This window comes from Manis pentadactyla, chromosome 11 (assembly GCF_030020395.1).
Source record: "Manis pentadactyla isolate mManPen7 chromosome 11, mManPen7.hap1, whole genome shotgun sequence".
Lineage (NCBI taxonomy): Eukaryota > Metazoa > Chordata > Mammalia > Pholidota > Manidae > Manis > Manis pentadactyla.
This window is the reverse complement of record NC_080029.1, coordinates 79,903,739-79,923,302: the sequence shown is the minus strand read 5'-3', so window position 1 is coordinate 79,923,302 and position 19,564 is coordinate 79,903,739. Positions and strand designations below refer to the sequence as shown.

Below are 19,564 nucleotides of genomic sequence, written 5' to 3'. Positions count from 1 at the left end.
CACGAATTTAAAGCCTGCAATGGCAATAAGTACATATCTTTCAATAGTCACCCTAAATGTTAATGGACTGAATTCACCAATCAAAAGACACAGAGTAATAGAATGGATAAAAAAGCAAGACCCATCTATATAATGCTTACAAGAAACTCACCTCAAACCCAAAGACATGTACAGACTAAAAGTCAAGGGATGGAAAAACATATTTCAGGCAAACAACAGCGAGAAGAAAGCAGGGGTTGCAGTACTAATATCAGACAAAATAGACTTCAAAACAAAGAAAGTAACAAGAGATAAAGAAGGACACTACATAATGATAAAGGGCTCAGTCCAACAAGAGGTTATAACCATTCTAAATATATATGCACCCAACACAGGAGCAACAGCATATGTGAAACAAATACTAACAGAACTAAAGGGGGAAGTAGACTGCAATGCATTCATTCTAGGAGACTTCAACACACCACTCACCCCAAAGGATAGATCCACTGGGCAGAAAATAAATAAGGACACGGAAGCACTGAACAACACAGTAGAGCAGATGGACCTAATAGACATCTACAGAACTCTACATCCAAAAGCAACAGGGTACACATTCTTCACAAGTGCACATGGAACATTCTCCAGAATAGACCACATACTAGGCCACAAAAAGAGCCTCAGTAAATTCCAAAAGATTGAAATCCTACCAACCAACTTTTCAGACCACAAGGCATAAAACTAGAAATAAACTGTACAAAGAAAGCAAAAAGGCTCACAAACACATGGGGGCTTAACAATACGCTCCTAAATAATCAATGGATCAATGAACAAATCAAAATGGAGATCCAGCAATATATGGAAACAAATGACAACAACGACACTAAGCCCCAACTTCTGTGGGACACAGCAAAAGCAGTCTTAAGAGGAAAGTATATAGCAATCCAGGCATATTTAAAGAAGGAAGAACAATCCCAAATGAATGGTCTAATGTCACAATTATTGAAATTGGAAAAAGAAGAACAAATGAGGCCTAAGGTCGGCAGAAGGATTGACATAATAAAGATCAGAGAAGAAATAAATAAAATTGAGAAGAATAAAACAATAGCAAAAATCAATGAAATCAAGAGCTGGTTCTTCGAGAAAATAAACAAAATAGATAAGCCTCTAGCCAGACTTATTAAGAGGAAAAGAGAGTCAACACAAATCAACAGTATCAGAAACGAGAAAGGAAAAAACACGACGGACCCCACAGAAATACAAAGAATTATTAGAGAACACTATGAAAACCTATATGCTAACAAGCTGGGAAACCTAGGAGAAATGGACAACTTCCTAGAAAAATACAACCTTCCAAGAATGACCCAGAAAGAAACAGAAAATCTAAACAGACCAATTACGAGCAACGAAATTGAAGTGGTAATCAAAAAACTACCAAAGAACAAAACCCCCAGACCAGATGGATTTAGTTCGTAATTTTATCAGACATACAGGGAAGATATAATACCCATTCTCCTTAAAGTTTTCCAAAAAATAGAGGAGGAGGGGATACTCCCAAACTCATTCTATGAAGCTAACATCACCCTAATATCAAAACCAGGCAAAGACCCAACCAAAATAGAAAACTACATAACAATATCCCTGATGAACGTAGATGTAAAAATACTCAACAAAATATTAGCAAACCGAATTTAAAAATACATCAAAAGCATCATACACCATGACCAAGTGGGATTCATCCCAGGGATGCAAGGATGGTACAACATTCGAAAGTCCATCAACATCATCCACCACATCAACAAAAAGAAAGACAAAAACCACATGATCATCTCCATAGATGCTGAAAAAGCATTTGACAAAGTTCAACATCCATTCATGATAAAAACTCTCAGCGAAATGGGAATAGAGGGCAAGTACCTCAACATAATAAAGGCCACATATGAAAAACCCACAGCCAACATTATATTGAACAGCGAAAAGCCGAAAGCATTTCCTCTGAGATCGGGAACTAGACAGGGATGCCCACTCTCCCCACTGTTATTTAACATAGTACTGGAGGTCCTAGCCACGGCAATCAGACAAAACAAAAAAATACAAGGAATCCAGATTGGTAAAGAAGAAGTCAAACTGTCACTATTTGCAGATGACATGATACTGTACATAAAATACCCTAAAGACTCCACCCCAGAACTACTAGAACTGATATCGGAATACAGCAAAGTTGCAGGATACAAAATCAACACACAGAAATCTGTGGCTTTCCTATACACTAACAATGAACCAACAGAAAGAGAAATCAGAAAAACAACTCCATTCACAATTGCATCAAAAAAAATAAAATACCTAGGAATAAACCTAACCAAAGAAGTGAAAGACTTATACTCTGAAAACTACAAGTCACTCTTAAGAGAAATTAAAGGGGACACTAACAGATGGAAACTCATCCCATGCTCATGGCTAGGAAGAATTAATATCGTCAAAATGGCCATCCTGCCCAAAGCAATATACAGATTTGATGCAATCCCTATGAAACTAGCAGCAACATTCTTCAATGAACTGGAACAAATAATTCAAAAATTCATATGGAAACACCAAAGACCCCAAATAGCCAAAGCAATCCTGAGAAAGAAGAATGAAGTAGGGGGGATCTCACTCTCCAACTTCAAGCTCTACTATAAAGCCATAGTAATCAAGACAATTTGGTACTGGCACAAGAGCAGAGCCACAGACCAATGGAACAGACTAGAGAATCCAGACATTAACCCAGACATATATGGTCAATTAATATTTGATAAAGGAGCCATGGACATACAATGGCGAAATGACAGTCTCTTTAGCAGATAGAGCTGGCAAAACTGGACAGCTACATGTAGAAGAATGAAACTGGATCATTTTATAACCCCATATACAAAAGTAAACTCCAAATGGATCAAAGACTTGAATGTAAGTCATGAAACCATTAAACTCTTGGAAAAAAACACAGGCAAAAACCTCCTAGACATAAACATGAGTGACCTCTTCTTGAACATATCTCCCCGAGAAAGGAAAACAACAGCAAAAATGAACAAGTGGGACTATATTAAGCTGAAAAGCTTCTGTACAGCAAAAGACACCATCAATAGAACAAAAAGGAACAATACAGTATGGGAGAATATATTTGAAAATGACAGATCTGATAAAGGCTTGACGTCTAGAATATATAAAAAGCTCACATGCCTCAACAAACAAAAAACAAATAACCTAATTAAAAAATGGGCAGAGGAACTGAACAGACAGTTCTCCAAAAAAAGAAATAAAGATGGCCAACAGACACATGAAAAGATGCTCCACATCACTAATTATCAGAGAAATGCAAATTAAAACTACAATGAGGTATCACCTCACACTAGTAAGGATGGCTGCCATCCAAAACACAAACAACAACAAATGTTGGCAAGGCTGTGGAGAAAGGCGAACCCTCCTACACTGCTGGTGGGAATGTAAATTAGTTCAACCATTGTGGAAAGCTGTATGGAGGTACATCAAAATGCTCAAAACAGACTTACCATTTGACCCAGGAATTGCACTCCTAGGAATTTACCCTAAGAATGCAGCAATCAAGTTTGAGAAAGACCAATTAAGGCACCCCTATGTTTATTGCATCACTATTTACAATAGCCAAGAATTGGAAGCAACCTAAATGTCCATCGATAGATGAATGGATAAAGAAGATGTGGTACATATACACAATGGAATACTACTCAGCCATAAGAAAAGGGCAAATCCAATCATTTGCAGCAACATGGATGGAGCTGGAGGGTATTATGCTCAGTGAAACAAGCCAAGCGGAGAAAGAGAAATACCAAATGATTTCACTCATCTGTGGAATATAAGTACAAAGGAAAAACTGAAGGAACAAAACAGCAGCAGAATCACAGAACTCAAGAATGGACTAACAGGTACCAAAGGGAAAGGGACTGGGGAGGATGGGTGGGTAGGGAGGGATAAGGGGAGGGAAGAAGAAGGGGGGTATTAAGATTAGCATACATGGGGGGTGGGAGAAAGGGGAGGGCTGTACAACACAGAGAAGGCAAGTAGTGATTCTACCACATTTGCTATGCTAATGGACAGTGACAGTAAAGGGGTTTATAGGGGGGACCTGGTATAGGGGAGAGCCTAGTAAACATAATATTCATCATGTAAGTGTAGATTAATGATACCAAAAAAAATATTAAAAAAGGCAGTTCCTGTTTGGTGACCTCCAATGAGTTCTACACAAGGGTATTAAGGGCATATAAAAGTGTAGGCAAAGGGCCTGTTTGTGTTTATACAGAGGATCAAAGCCTAATTTGGCTACCCCAAAAATCAACTAAGATACGATATGAAAAAGAACTTCCAACATCAGCACTCTCTGGAAGACTCATGCCAGAAGATGATCATCAAAAAACCCCAACAAAGATTCACGCTGTGCTACAGCTGTAGATGCACTCATCCCACCAGTTCCTGGACTTGCCATGGGAATGAAGAAGGAGATATCTAAGCTGGCCTGTGCATACAGTAAAACAACAAATTTGACTGGATCTATACTGTTGGAACTCAACCAAGAATTAGGAGAAGTGCAAATTGTAGCGCTCCAAAATCTTACAACTACAGACTATTTACTGTTAAAAGAACATAAGGGATATGAACATTCCCCAGGAATGGGGTGTTTTAATTTGTCTGATTTCTCTCAGACTGTTCAAGTTCAGTTGGACAATATCCACCATATCATAGATAAGTTTTCACAAATGCCTAAGGTGCCTAACTGGTTTTCTTGGTTTCACTGGAGATGGCTGGTAATTACAGGTATGCTTTGGTTATGTAACTATACTCCTATTATGTTAGTGTGTGTGCCCAATTTAAGTAGTAGCTTAAAACCTATACATGCTGAAGTTACTCTACAAGAAGATATGTCAAAGAAATAATCAATCTTCCCATGTTTACTTTCGCCTGCTACTTCTATAGCTTTTCTTCTTCCTTCCTAATTACAACCCTTAAATAGAATTCGTGTCTCATATCAAATTTACTGAGTATCATAATTCTTCCAAGTGGTAAAGATACCTCAAGACAAATGCTGGGCATAGAAGCCACAGGGCATTAATATGCAAAGAAGTAAAAAGCTAACCTTTTCAAACAATAAGGCTTCCCTCTCACTTACCAACTTTACATTTCCCTGTTTGGCTCCGGAAGATGACTGGTTAGCCAGAGACGGGTAAGATTCCTCAAGGGAGGAACAACCTAAGACAGGCACAGTCGCAGGGGGGCCATCAGGTGAGAAATTGGGGATCAACAGAGGTGAGGCTTAGAACCTCACCCCCCCTGTTCTGAGAGAAATCTTCTGCCCTTGTCTAGCTTGGATTAACACATAGTCTACAGGCACACACCTGATCATCTACATTTGCTCTCTTACAACACTAAACTATGTTTTCTACCTTTATCTTGTATCTACCTACCACTTCAGCATTTTATTAGAAATAATAATAATAGAGAAATGTGGTATCCACATATAAATCAAGTATAAAAATCAAATGAGTATTCATATTTGAACTGACTGTTTATAGTTCATAATGCATGAGTAAAACCGAAAGTTTCTGTGATGTACTGTTCACTATGTAACTTATTCACTATGTAAGAATTTGTTCTCCATGTAAGAACTTGTTTGTTATGCCTCAGAAGATTGGAGACTGATGAAAATTAGGCTTGGGGTGGGTTAATGATTGTGCATTGAGCATTGACTCCCCTATACAGAATTTATTGTTGTTAACAACCATTTGATCAATAAATATGAGAGATGCCCTCAAAAAAAAAAAAAAGTAAAACATCTGCCCTAATGCTGCATATTGGTTGATTGTTGAAAACTTCAGTTTCCATATAATGAGAATTCTACACCAAATGTGAAAAACATGAAAATTGATATATGAAGAGTGATGCAAAAGTGTTACAGTAATGTCACATTAATTTTATGTGAATTTATTTAGAATTAGGACAATGAAAAAGAGTGGTGTCAGGTTGGAGGGAGGGCGTAAGATGAGGAATTGGGCATGTAGGTGCACTTAGTGGACAAGATAACTGCCTGTATTTTCTGTACAGTGTTAAAGCACAAATAAATAATTGGTAGTGGAAAAAATTCACTGCAGTATCATGAAATAACAAGATTGAAAACTAATCCTGCTCATCACTTGGCATAGACATCCCATTTCCCATATTTCTACCTCCTCTCTTCCTCTGGCACTTGCTGTTCCTCTCTCACAGTGCCAGGGAATCAAGACTATGCCGGGGTAAAAATTGCAGTAAGTCCCTTATTTCTTCCTTCTGTAGCAGTCTGTGAAATGGATAGGGGTAAGGCTGGAAGAATGGAGATTGCATAGGGGTAGAGCTGTTGACTGAGGGCAACAGCTAAGACAAAGGATCTTTTTCTCTGGTTCTTCTGGAAGACAGGCAGACCCCAGGCTGCACTGGTGTGTGCCCACACTTGCGTGCATGCATCAGCACATGCACCTCTTTGAAGACAAGCAGTGATAATAATATCCCTCATGCTTACTCACTATTTCTTTGAGTAGTCTCAGGGCATAATATTGACTCCCAATTATTTGTATTGATTTGGGTCATCTCTTCTTAATTCTGCCAAGTTGGGTGGCCTCTGCTTCTTGGCTTTATAGCTGAACTAGGAAGCAGTTTGGTTTGGTTCAGTGTGTGTGTGTGTATATGTGTGTGTGTGAAAGAAAGTATCTGTACTCCAGGATAATTTTAATTGTCCTGTAATAATAAATTTACTGCACTCAGTAAATTTTAATTGAATTATCCACAATTCTAGATTTTTCATTCCTCCAGTTAGTATAGATAATAAAGAGTTTACTGTAGTGCTGAAAGGGTAGACATGGATAATAGAAAGCAGTAAACAATAATGAGAATAAATGTGTCCTTTAGACAGACTCTAGTCTCAAAGCCCTGGTAGATTTACAATTTAGAGCCAATAACTAACCAGCTTATCAGAGAATGACCTGTCAGCACCGCAATATTTTTTTTTTTTTATTGAAGGTTAGTTGACAACAGCATTGCATTACATTAGTTTCAGGTGTACAACACAGCGACTCAACATTTATATACATGATATTTCTAGGTACCAGGTATCACCATACCAAGTTGTTACAATATTTTGACTATATTCCTTATGCTATACATTACATCCCGGTTACTTATTTATTTTACAATTGGAAGTGTGTTTATATATATATATATATATATATATATATATATACACATATATATATATATATATTTATATATTGTGAGGGCATCTCTCATATTTATTGATCAAATAGTTGTTAACCACAACAAATCTCTGTATAGGGGGGTCAATACTCAATGCACAATCATTAATCCACCCCAAGCCCAATTTTCGTCAGTCTCCAATCTTCTGATGCATAACGAACAAATTCTTACATGGAGTACAAATTCTTACATAGTGAATAAGTTACATGGTGAACAGTGCAAGGGCAGTCATCACAGAAGCTTTTGGTTTTGTTAATGCATTATGAACTATAAACAGTCAGTTCAAATATGAATATTCATTTGATTTTTAAACCTGATTTATATGTGGATACCACATTTCTCTATTATTATTATTTTTAATAAAATGCTGAAGTGGTAGGTAGATACGAGATAAAGGTAGAAAACATAGTTTAGTGTTGTAAGAGAGCAAAATGTAGATGATCAGGTGTGTGCCTGTAGACTATGTGTTAATCCGCGCTAGACGAGGGCAATAAACAACCATGTATGCAGAAGATTTCTCTCAGAACATGAGGGGGGAGGTTCTAAGCCTCACCTCTGCTGCTCCCCATTTTCTCACCAGATGGCCCCCTGCGACTGTGCCTGTCTTAGGTTGTTCCTCCCTTGAGGAATCTTACCTGTCTCTGGCTAACCAGTCATCTTCCGGGGCCATACAGGGAAATTTTAAGTTGGTAAGTGAGAGAGAAGCCTTATCGTTTGAAAAGGTTAGCTTTTTACTTCTTTGCATATTTATGCCCTGTGGCTTCTATGCCCAGCATTTGTCTTGAGGTGTCTTTACCACTTGGAAGAATTATGATACTCAGTAAATTCGACATGTGGCACGAGTTCTATTTAAAGTTTGTGATTAGGTAGGAAGAAGAAAAGCTACAGAAGTAGCAGGCAGAAGAAAACCTGGGAAGATTGATTATTTCTTTGACATATCTTCTTGTAGAGTAACTTCAGCATGGATAGGTTTTAAACGACTAATTGAATTGTGCACACACATTAACATAATAGGAATATAGTTACCTAACCAAAGCATACCTGTAATTACCAGCCATCTCCAGTGAAACCAAGAAAACCAGTTAGGCACCTTAGGCATTTGTGAAAACTTATCTATGATATGGTGGATATTGTCCGAGTGAACTTAAACAGTCTGAGAGAATTCAGATAAACTAGAACACCCCATTCCTGGGGACTGTTCATATCCCATATGTTCTTTTAACGATAAATAGTCTGTGGTTGTAAGATTTTGGAGTGCTACAATTTGCACTTCTCCTAATTCTTGGTTGAGTTCCAACAGTATAGATCCAGTCCAATTTTTGTTTTACTGCATGCACAGGCCAGCTTAGATATCTCCTTCATCTTTCCCATGGCAAGTCCAGGAACTGGTGGGATGAGTGCATCTACACCTGTGACAGTGCGTGGATCATTGTTGGAGTTTTTTTTTTTTTTCTGATCATCTTCTGTCATGAGTCTTCCCGAGAGTGCTGATGTTGGAAGTTCTTTTTCATATCGTATCTTAGTTCATTTTCGGGGTAGCCAAATTAGGCTTTGATCCTCTGTATAAACACAAACAGACCCTTTGCCTACACTTTTATATGTCCTTTATATCATTGTGTAGAACTCATTAGAGGTCACCACATAGGAACTGCATTTTTTTTAAATCATTAATCTACCCTTAAATGACGAATACTTTGTTTACTAGGCTCTCCCCTATACCAGGTCCCCCCTATATACTCCTTTACAGTCACTGTCCATCAGCGTAGCAACCTGTTGTAGAATCACTACTTGTCTTCTCTGTGTTGTACAGCCCTCCCCTTTCTCCCACCCAGCTATGGATGCTAATCTTAATACCCCCCTACTTCTCCCCCCCTTATCCCTCCCTACCCACCCATCCTCCCCAGTCCCTTTCCCTTTGGTACCTGTTAGTCCATTCTTGAGTTCTGTGATTCTGCTGCTGTTTTGTTCCTTCAGTTTTTCCTTTGTTCTTATATTCCACAGATGAGTGAAATCATTTGGTATTTCTCTTTCTCTGCTTGGCTTGTTTCACTGAGCAAAATACCCTCCAGCTCCATCCATGTTGCTGCAAATGGTTGGATTTGCCCTTTTCTTATGGCTGAGTAGTATTCCATTGTGTATATGTACCACATCTTCTTTATCCATTCATCTATCGATGGACATTTAGGTTGCTTCCAATTCTTGGCTATTGTAAATAGTGCTGCGATAAACATAGGGGTACATTGGTCTTTCTCATACTTGATTGCTGCATTCTTAGGGTAAATTCCTAGGAGTGCAATTCCTGGGTCAAATGGTATGTCTGTTTTGAGCATTTTGATGTACCTCCATACTGCTTTCCACAATGGTTGAACAAGTTTACATTCCCACCAGCAGTGTAGGAGGGTTCCCCTTTCTCCACAGCCTCGCCAACATTTGTTGTTGTTTGTCTTTTGGATGGCAGCCATCCTTACTGGTGTGAGGTGATACCTCATTGTAGATTTAATTTGCATTTCTCTGATAATTAGCGATGTGGAGCATCTTTTCATGTGTCTGTTGGCCATCTGTATTTCTTTTTTGGAGAACCGTCTGTTCAGTTCCTTTGCCCATTTTTTAATTGGGTTATTTGTTTTTTGTTTGTTGAGGCGTGTGAGCTCTTTATATATTCTGGACGTCAAGCCTTTATCGGATGTGTCATTTTCAAAGATATTCTCCCATACTGTAGGGCTCCTTTTTGTTCTATTGATGGTGTCTTTTGCTGTACAGAAGCTTTTCAGCTTAATATAGTCCCACTTGTTCATTTTTGCTGTTGTTTTCCTTGCCCGGGGAGATATGTTCAAGAAGAGGTCACTCATGTTTATATCTAAGAGGTTTGTGCCTATGTTTTCTTCCAAGAGTTTAATGGTTTCATGACTTACATTCAGGTCTTTGATCCATTTTGAGTTTACTTTTGTATATGGGGTTAGACGATGGTCCAGTTTCATTCTCCTACATGTAGCTGTCCAGTTTTGCCAGCACCATCTGTTGAAGAGACTGTCATTTCGCCATTGTATGTCCATGGCTCCTTTATCAAATATTAATTGACCATATATGTCTGAGTTAATGTCTGGATTGTCTAGTCTGTTCCATTGGTCTGTGGCTCTGTTCTTGTGCCAGTACCAAATTGTCTTGATTACTATGGCTTTATAATAGAGCTTGAAGTTGGGGAGTGAGATCCCCCCTACTTTATTCTTCTTTCTCAGGATTGCTTTGGCTATTCGGGGTCTTTGGTGTTTCCATATGAATTTTTGAATTATTTGTTCCAGTTCATTGAAGAATGTTGCTGCTAGTTTCATAGGGATTGCATCAAATCTGTATATTGCTTTGGGCAGGATGGCCATTTTGACGATATTAATTCTTCCTAGCCATGAGCATGGGATGAGTTTCCATCTGTTAGTGTCCCCTTTAATTTCTTTTAAGAGTGACTTGTAGTTTTCAGAATATAAGTCTTTCACTTCTTTGGTTAGGTTTATTCCTAGGTATTTTATTTTTTTTGATGCAATTGTGAATGGAGTTGTTTTCCTGATTTCTCTTTCTGTTGGTTCATTGTTGGTATATAGGAAAGCCACAGATTTCTGTGTGTTGATTTTGTATCCTGCAACTTTGCTGTATTCCGATATCAGTTCTAGTAGTTCTGGGGTGGAGTCTTTAGGGTTTTTTATGTACAGTATCATGTCATCTGCAAATAGTGACAGTTTGACTTCTTCTTTGCCAATCTGGATTCCTTGTATTTTTTTGTTTTGTCTGATTGCCGTGGCTAGGACCTCTAGTACAATGTTAAATAACAGTGGGGAGAGTGGGCATCCCTGTCTAGTTCCCGATCTCAGCGGAAATGCTTTCAGCTTCTCGCTATTCAATATAATGTTGGCTGTGGGTTTTTCATAGATGGCCTTTATTACGTTGAGGTACTTGCCCTCTATTCCCATTTTGCTGAGAGTTTTTATCATGAATGGATGTTGAACTTTGTCAAATGCTTTTTCAGCATCTATGGAGATGATCATGTGGTTTTTGTCTTTCTTTTTGTTGATGTGGTGGATGATATTGATGGACTTTCGAATGTTGTGCCATCCTTGCATCCCTGGGATGAATCCCACTTGGTCATGGTGTGCGATGGTTTTGATGTATTTTTGAATTCGGTTTGCTAAAATTTTGTTGAGTATTTTTGCGTCTACGTTCATCAGGGATATTGGTCTGTAGTTTTCTTTTTTGGTGGTGTCTTTGCCTGGTTTTGGTATTAGGGTGATGTTAGCTTCATAGAATTAGTTTGGGAGTATCCCCTCCTCTTCTATTTCTTGGAAAACTTTAAGGAGAATGGGTATTATGTCTTCCCTGTATGTCTGATAAAATTCCGAGGTAAATCCATCTGGTCCGGGGGTTTTGTTCTTTGGTAGTTTTTTGATTACCGCTTCAATTTCGTTGCTGGTAATTGGTCTGTTTAGATTTTCTGTTTCTTTTTGGGTCAGTCTTGGAAGGTTGTATTTTTCTAGGAAGTCGTCCATTTCTCCTAGGTTTCCCAGCTTGTTAGCATATAGGTTTTCATAGTACTCTCTAATAATTCTTTGTATTTCTGTGGGGTCAGTCATGATTTTTCTTTTCTCGTTTCTGATTCTGTTGATGTGTGTTGTCTCTCTTTTCCTCTTAATAAGTCTGGCTAGAGGCTTATCTATTTTGTTTATCTTCTCGAAGAACCAGCTCTTGGTTTCATTGATTTTTGCTATTGTTTTATTCTTCTCAATTTTATTTATTTCTTCTCTGATCTTTATTATGTCCCTCCTTCTGCTGACCTTAGGCCTCATTTGTTCTTCTTTTTCCAATTTTGATAGTTTGGACATTAGACCGTTCATTTGGGATTGCTCTTCCTTTTTTAAATATGCTTGGAGTGCTATATACTTTCTTCTTAAGACTGCTTTTGCTGCGTCCCACAGAAGTTGGGGCTTAGTGTTTTTGTTGTCATTTGTTTCCATATATTGCTGGATCTCCATTTTGATTTGGTCATTGATCCATTGATTATTTAGGAGCGTGTTGTTTAGCCTCCATGTGTTTGTGAGCCTTTTTGCTTTCTTTGAACAGTTTATTTCTAGTTTAATGCCTTTGTGGTCTGAAAAGTTGGTTGGTAGGATTTCAATCTTTTGGAATTTACTGAGGCTCTTTTTGTGGCCTAGTATGTGGTCTATTCTGGAGAATGTTCCATGTGCACTTGAGAAGAACGTGTATCCTGTTGCTCTTGGATGTAGAGTTCTGTAGATGTCTATTAGGTCCATCTGTTCTAGTGTGTTGTTCAGTGCCTCTGTGTCCTTACTTATTTTCTGTCTGGTGGATCTGTCCTTTGGAGTCAGTGGTGTGTTGAAGTCTCCTAGAATGAATGCATTGCATTCTATTTCCTCCCTTAGTTCTGTTAATATTTGTTTCAGGTATGTTGGTGCTCCTGTATTGGGTGCATATATATTTATAATTGTTATATCCTCTTGATGGACTGAGCCCTTTATCATTATGTAATGTCCTTCTTTGTCTTTTGTTACTTTCTTTATTTTGAAGTCTGTTTTGTCTGATACCAGAATTGCAACACCTGCTTTCTTCTCTCTGTTGTTTGCTTGAAATATCTTTTTCCATCCCTTGACTTTAAGTCTGTGCGCGTCTTTGGGTTTGAGGTGAGTCTCTTGTAAGCAGCATATGGATGGATCTTGCTTTTTTATCCATTCTATTACTCTGTGTCTTTTGATTGGTGCATTCAGTCCATTTACATTTAGGGTGATTATTGAAAGGTATGAATTTATTGCCATTGCAGGATTTAAGTTTGTGGTTACCAAAGGTTTAGGGTTAGCTTCTTTACTATCTTACTGTCTAACTTAACTCACTTGTTGAGCTATTATAAACACAGTCTGATGATTCTTTATTTCTCTCCCTTCTTATTCCTCCTCCTCCCTTCTTCATATGTTGGGTGTTTTGTTGTGTGCTCTTTTTAGGAGTGCTCCCATCTAGAGCAGTCCCTGTAGGATGCCCTGTAGAGGTGGTTTGTGGGAGGCAAATTCCCTCAACTTTTGCTTGTCTGGGAATTGTTTAATCCTTCCTTCATATTTAAATGATATTCGTGCTGGATACAGTAGTCTTGGTTCGAGGCTCTTCTGTTTCATTGCATTAAGTATATCATGCCATTCTCTTCTGGCCTGTAGGGTTTCTGTTGAGAAGTCTGATGATAGCCTGATGGGTTTTCCTTTGTAGGTAACCTTTTTTTTCTCTCTGGCTGCTTGTAATACTTTGTCCTTGTCTTTGATCTTTGCCATTTTAATTATTATGTGTCTTGGTGTTGCCCTCCTTGGATCCCTTGTCATGGGAGTTCTGTGTACCTCTGTGGTCTGAGAGGCCATTTCTTCCCCTAGTTTGGGGAAATTTTTAGCAATTATTTCTTCAAAGACATTTTCTATCCCCTTTTCTCTCTCTACTTCTTCTGGAATACCTATGATTCTTATATTATTCCTTTTAGATTGATCACTCAGCTCTCTTAAAATTCTTTCATTCCTGGAGATCCTTTTATCTCTCTCTGCATCAGCTTCTCTGCGTTCCTGTTCTCTGTTTTCTAGTCCATTAATGGTCTCTTGCATCTTGTCCATTCTGTTTTGAAGTCCTTCCAGAGCTTGTTTTATTTCTGAATTCTCCTTCCTTAGTTCTTGCATATTTCTCTGCAAGTCCATCCAGCATGGTTATGACTTTTGTTTTGAATTCTTTTTCAGGAAGACTAGCTAAATCTATCTCCCCAGATTCCTTCTCAGGGGAAGATGTAGCAGATGCCGAAGCTGTCTGGGTTAGTCTTGTCTGGATCATATTTTTTTGCCTTTTCATGTTGACAGGTGCTATTGACTGTCAGCTGGGAGGGCCAAAATTTTCACTTGCTACTGGCCTTTCTTTACTGGGACAACTGCGACCCCTAGTGGCTTGTGTTGGGTAATTGCGTGTAGAGTGGGTCTTTGTGTCTTGCCTGGCCGGAAGGGAGAAATTTCCCTTTCTGTGGGCGGAATTTGTCTCAGGCTGCTTCTCTGCTTTCGCAGCGCCCGGTGGGGTAATGGATGGGGGGGCTGCTTGACTGTTTGCCTCCGTGAGGGGTCTCAGAGCTGTTGCCCAGGGGGTTAGTGCACCCGGTTTTCCCTGTAATTTCCAGCTGCTGTACTGTGACCTGGGTTGTTTCCGTCAAGCTGTTAAGTCCCTGTCCCTTTAAGACTTTCAAAAAGCCCCCGCTTTTCTTTGTCACAGGGGCATCAGCTTCGGCACCCGCTCAGAGGTCTTACTCCCTGTTCCCCCAGTATCCAGGGCCCCCTGGGCATGTACTGTGTCTGCGCTCTGGCCCGGATGGCTGGGGCTGGGTGTTCGGCAGCCCTGGGCTCCGTCTCCCTCCCGCTCTGCCTATTCTTCTCCCGCCGGGAGCTGGGGGGATGGGCGCTCGGGTCCCGCCGGGCCGGGGCTTGTATCTTACCCCTTTCACCGGTCGCTGGGTTCTCGCTGGTGTAGCTGCAGTCTGGCCACTGTCCTGCGTCTTCTGGTCTCTCTTTTAGGGCTAGTTGTGTTTGTTGTATTTTCAAAAGTATATATGTTTTTGGGAGGAGATTCCCACTGTCCTACTCATGCCGCCATGTTGGCTCCAGCAGGCGCAATATTTTCTTTAATGGGGTGACATTGTGACATTTGCACCTGGGGAATTATTTGCCCATAGTGAGCTCGCACATAGTGGTCTCCAGTTCGGGGCTCTCAGAGCACCTTATGCCAGGATTCTGTCCATACTTGCAGCTGGGGGTCTTGGGGATCCCACGGATCACTTCCATGGAGCCAGGGATGAAGTTATTGCTCAACTTGCATGACCCATTAGCTTCTGAAGCTTTTTTCCAGACTGCTGAACCACTGCAATATTCTTTGTCGCTACCTGGACCATCTTCCTTGGGGAAGCAGTAATGTAATCTTCTGAATGTCAATACTGAGGAAGACAGAATACCCTTGGACATGCTGAGGCTGGTATTTTTATATAACAGAGTCAAGTTCATTAATATTTCAATGCTCTGTTTTTCTTGGTCATTTTTTGCCACGTCATATTTTATCTCTTCCTCTGAAAATTCTTGAATTTTCTCCATGGCACTTTCTGAAACTCCTGTAAGACCCAACCCCAGGCTGAATAGCAGCAGACAGAAGGTCCCCCTCTCAGATCTAGTGTATTCTTTCTGCAGTAAAAATTAAAAGTAAAAGATAAAAATAAGGAGAATATTAAGGAGACAGCTGTCTTTGCCTTATGAGAGTTATTCCCAGCTTGACCTCTACATGTAAGTATCTGTTATATTTCTACATCTGCTAATGGAAGTAGGATGGTGGGAAATGACAATCAGCTGTGGAGTCTGAGGATCCAGCTTCAAATTCCTGCTTATCCACTAACAAGCAATTTCCTCTACCTCGTTTAACTAACTTCAGTTTCTCCATGTGAAAAAAAAGGAAATGTGAGAATTATATAAGATAATGTTTAAAGATCCCAGAACGAAGTAGTTGTTCTCTGCCTTTCCCCCTTGTCTGTAATCTCACTGGATAGGGGGGTCTGTAGTCCCCACAGTGGGTCACAGAATCCTTACCCAACACATTCCTCAGTATTGTTGTGCCTCCAATAGCCCCACAGAGTACCTGGGACATGGGAGCCACTTTGAGAAAAAACAGTTATTTTCCCCATCTCTCATTTCTTTTTCCCACTGATTCTCAATCATGGGATTTCCATCTTTACCAGATCCTTTGGCAAGATGGTCTTGCAGAGAAAGACTCACTCCAGCTTGTTGCAGGGCAAGAAATGAAATTTCCTGGGGATTTCTGTTATTGGGTCTAACTGAGGGAAGGAGGGGCAAGAAAGGGGCAGGTAGGATTGTATGAGTTCAAAGGTGGGGACAACGTGGCACCGTGGACACTCGGCGAGCTGGAAGAAGTGTCCATTTACTTGGCTGTGAGACTCCCCGGGACCAGGCAGCACCGTGGCTCTCTTGCTGGGAAGTCTTCCTCTGAGCCCAGACTGCCTCTCCTTCTCCTTCTCCTTCTCCTTCTTCCCCTCCCTCTTCCCTTCCTCCTCCTTCTCCTTCTTCCTTTTATTTTTTTGCTTGTTTGAAACCCTACAGCATAGATTACATTGCACTCCACTTCCTAAGTTCTTTTCTTATTTTCCAGGTGTGTTAGTCTTTCCTCCCTCTTCTTAGGGCTGAAAATTGCTTGGGCCTGGAACATAGTTTCTGCTGCTTCTTTTTTCCCTTCCCGTCTTTCACCCATCTTCCCACCCCAACTTTCAGCTTCTTTCTATTCGGAACAGAGTCAAACGCTGAACTGTATCTATATGTATGACAGTTTCTCAGCTGTGTTTTTTAACAGCATAACATGGCTTGACTAGTGTGGAATAATGAGAATCGCAGAAAGAATGGTTATTTAGGGTGATAATTGTTTCTCTTGCTCTAAAAGGATCTCATTTTTTCCTTTTTTCTCTCCCACCTCTAAGAGGCCCCCTTCCCTTATACTTATATCTCCTGCCTTATCGCACTTTACCGCCTGATCGCCATTCCTTGCCCTCCAATATCTTCAATACGCTATTTTTCTAAAGGCATTACTTGCAATGACATTATTTCAGAAACCTTCCTCATTGAAATATTGCTTGCTGCCTACATGAGCTAATCTAATCCACTGAGGCCACTTAGTCAAAGTTCTAACTGATCTATACCCAACCTGCTACTCGAGGCTTAACTCCCATTACTTTGGTATGAAAACCTGCTGTAGTCATATCAATGTAACTCATTCTTCTCTCAGTACACCCCAGTCTGTCCCTCCATTTTTGCTCATGTCTTGAATGCCTACTCTTTCTCTGCCTCTTGGTAGCCTTCAAAGCCCAATTCAGACCCCACTCTTTGACACATTTTTCTCACTTCTTAAGTCTACCAAGTCCATTTCTCACTTACCTCAACTTCTTATCACCCACTTCTTATACCACTCATTTGGCATTAATACACAAGGGCTTGTATTTTTTATTTTATTTTATTTTGAAATGTCTCATATGGGAGCAAAGAACCAGTACTGAGAATAGATAAGCCATAATAATTGGATTGATTAATAATTGATTGATAGATTCTTAAGAACTCTGTGGATGTGTTCATATGTGTGTCGAGCAGACTTGGTGCAGGTTGAAGGGAGGAGGGAGGAAAGATTGAGATTGTTTCCTAGACATCCTCTGCAATGGACATCAACAGTGAAGTGATAAAAAGAAAATAGACAATGAGGAGAAAAATGGTAACAAGCAGAGATTCCCAATTCGCAGCTATCTGGGTTTGTTTGGGGCTCCTATGTGCCCATTAAAAAAAAACAAACCCAAATTACCAATGTCCAAAACTCCTTTTATCCCTATTGAATGAAAATACTCTTGAATGGGGATAGAGTAAGGTCTCATCTACTTACACTTTAATTAAAGCTTCATGTACTTATTCTTTAATAGGAATACATTTATTAGCCATTTCTATTTTTAATTAAAAAGAGGGAGGTTAAGGAGAAAGGGAAGAAAAAACACTGGGAAGGAGTAGACAGGGTAGCCTAGAGAGGAAGGTGGAAAGGGAGTCAGAATCCAGAACACAGAAACAGGGTCTTAAAGGACACATCTCAGCTACTTGAAAGCTTTGGCCAGAAGGTGATGTTGTTTCCAGGACTCAACATGTCATATGCTAGGGTCTATGTGTCTCTGCTCCGCAATTATTCAGACTGAGGGCTTTGCTCCCTAGGTGACATCCGAACGTCCATGAAGACAACAGGGACCGTGGAACTCCCACAGGGTGGTGAAACTCAGTTGCAAAAGGGCCACCTAGATGGGAAGCCTTGCCTACCTACAAGGTTGCAAAGTGTCATCTACTCACCTTTGTCATCTTCCATAAATCTAATCAGCCAGTTAGGACTTGATGCTTACAAAAGAGAGTTATCAACTAGCATAGGTATACCTTCTTCTTCTTTCTTTTGTTAAATATGCATTTATTATACAAATGTTGAGACATAGTACTTAGGTTAACCGCTTTGAATTGTATAATAAATCTTTTTGTACTCTGTCATGTTTTATATTCAGAAGGGATTTTTTAAACTAAGTTATACAATCTTATGAAGGTTTCACATGAGCAACATTGTGGTTACAACATTCACCCATATTATCAAGTCCCCCCCCACCCCATTACAGTCATTGTCCATCAGCATAGTAAGATGTTGTAGAGTCACTACTTGTCTTCTCCATGCTATACTGCCTTCCCCGTGACCCCCCCACATCATGTGTGCCAGTCATAATGCCCCTTAATCCCCTTCTCCCTCCCTCCCCACCCACCCTCCCCAACCTCTTCCCTTTGTTAACTGCTAGTCCCTCCTTGGAGTCTGTGAGTCTGCTGCTGTTTGTTCAGAGGGAAATCATTTGTGTAGCTTCTTTTTTTGATCTGACCTTGGATTAAGTCCAAATAAATACTGCAATAGTTGAAGTCTGTCAACTGAAAAGAACAGAACAGAAAGGACCTTTGAAAGCCTGTGCTCTGCCTGTGCCCTGCCTGCGCCCTGCCTGTGCTCTCTCCAGCTCCCTGTGGGACTTTCTGGCTCTCACTTCAGGAATGAAATGTCATAGCTTGGAATTAGTGACCCTATAATCTGGCCCTTACTTGTCAATTACTCCTTATTCCTTACCACTCCATAATACTTAACCCTCCCCGCCAACAAGACCACTTCCTATACTACCTAAGAAATAGAACTGTGCAGTGATAGACCTGGAAAGAACCTCAAAGATTTCCTAGTTCAAGCCCCTCTCTTGACAGATGAGGAAAATGATGTTCAGAGAGGAACAGAACTTAATCAAATTCCCAGAACTAGGATCCTCTTTTTCTCTTTCTTCACTCTCTAACTCTAAAGATACTCTTCCCATAGCTAAAACCCAGTTCAGCTGAAGCTCCAAAAGGGGAAAGGAGTGAGCAGTCTGGATCAAAGTCCTCTCTGCTCCCTCTGGGGATGCTCGAGGAGAGACACTGAGCTCTGAGAGTCCCAGTTCCTCCTTGGGAAATCCTTCTCCATTTCTCTCCACAGTCTTTAAGGAAAATGGTTTCTGACCAGTCAGACTCCTTCTGATCTCCTTTTCCCTTTCTTTCAAGGCACAGATGGAGCTGCTGAATGGGGCCAGATGCAGCCTGACTTGTATGTGCCACCTCTGGAGAAGACTTTACCAAAGAGACAGCCCCAATTGCTTCTACCCCTTGGATCAAGT

The 19,564-nt window shown here is 40.1% G+C and overlaps 1 protein-coding gene across 1 annotated transcript; it reads right to left on the bottom strand.

Annotated features, from left to right (window-relative positions):
- Positions 1–14,987: 14,987 nt before the first annotated feature.
- RNASE11 (ribonuclease A family member 11 (inactive)) lies at positions 14,988–18,203 on the bottom strand. The gene is made up of 2 exons (XM_036880666.2): positions 18,195–18,203; positions 14,988–15,500 (listed from the first exon to the last, which is right to left on the bottom strand). The coding sequence occupies exons 1-2, from the start codon at positions 18,201–18,203 to the stop codon at positions 14,988–14,990; spliced, it is 522 nt and encodes a 173-aa protein (XP_036736561.2).
- Positions 18,204–19,564: the final 1,361 nt, after the last annotated feature.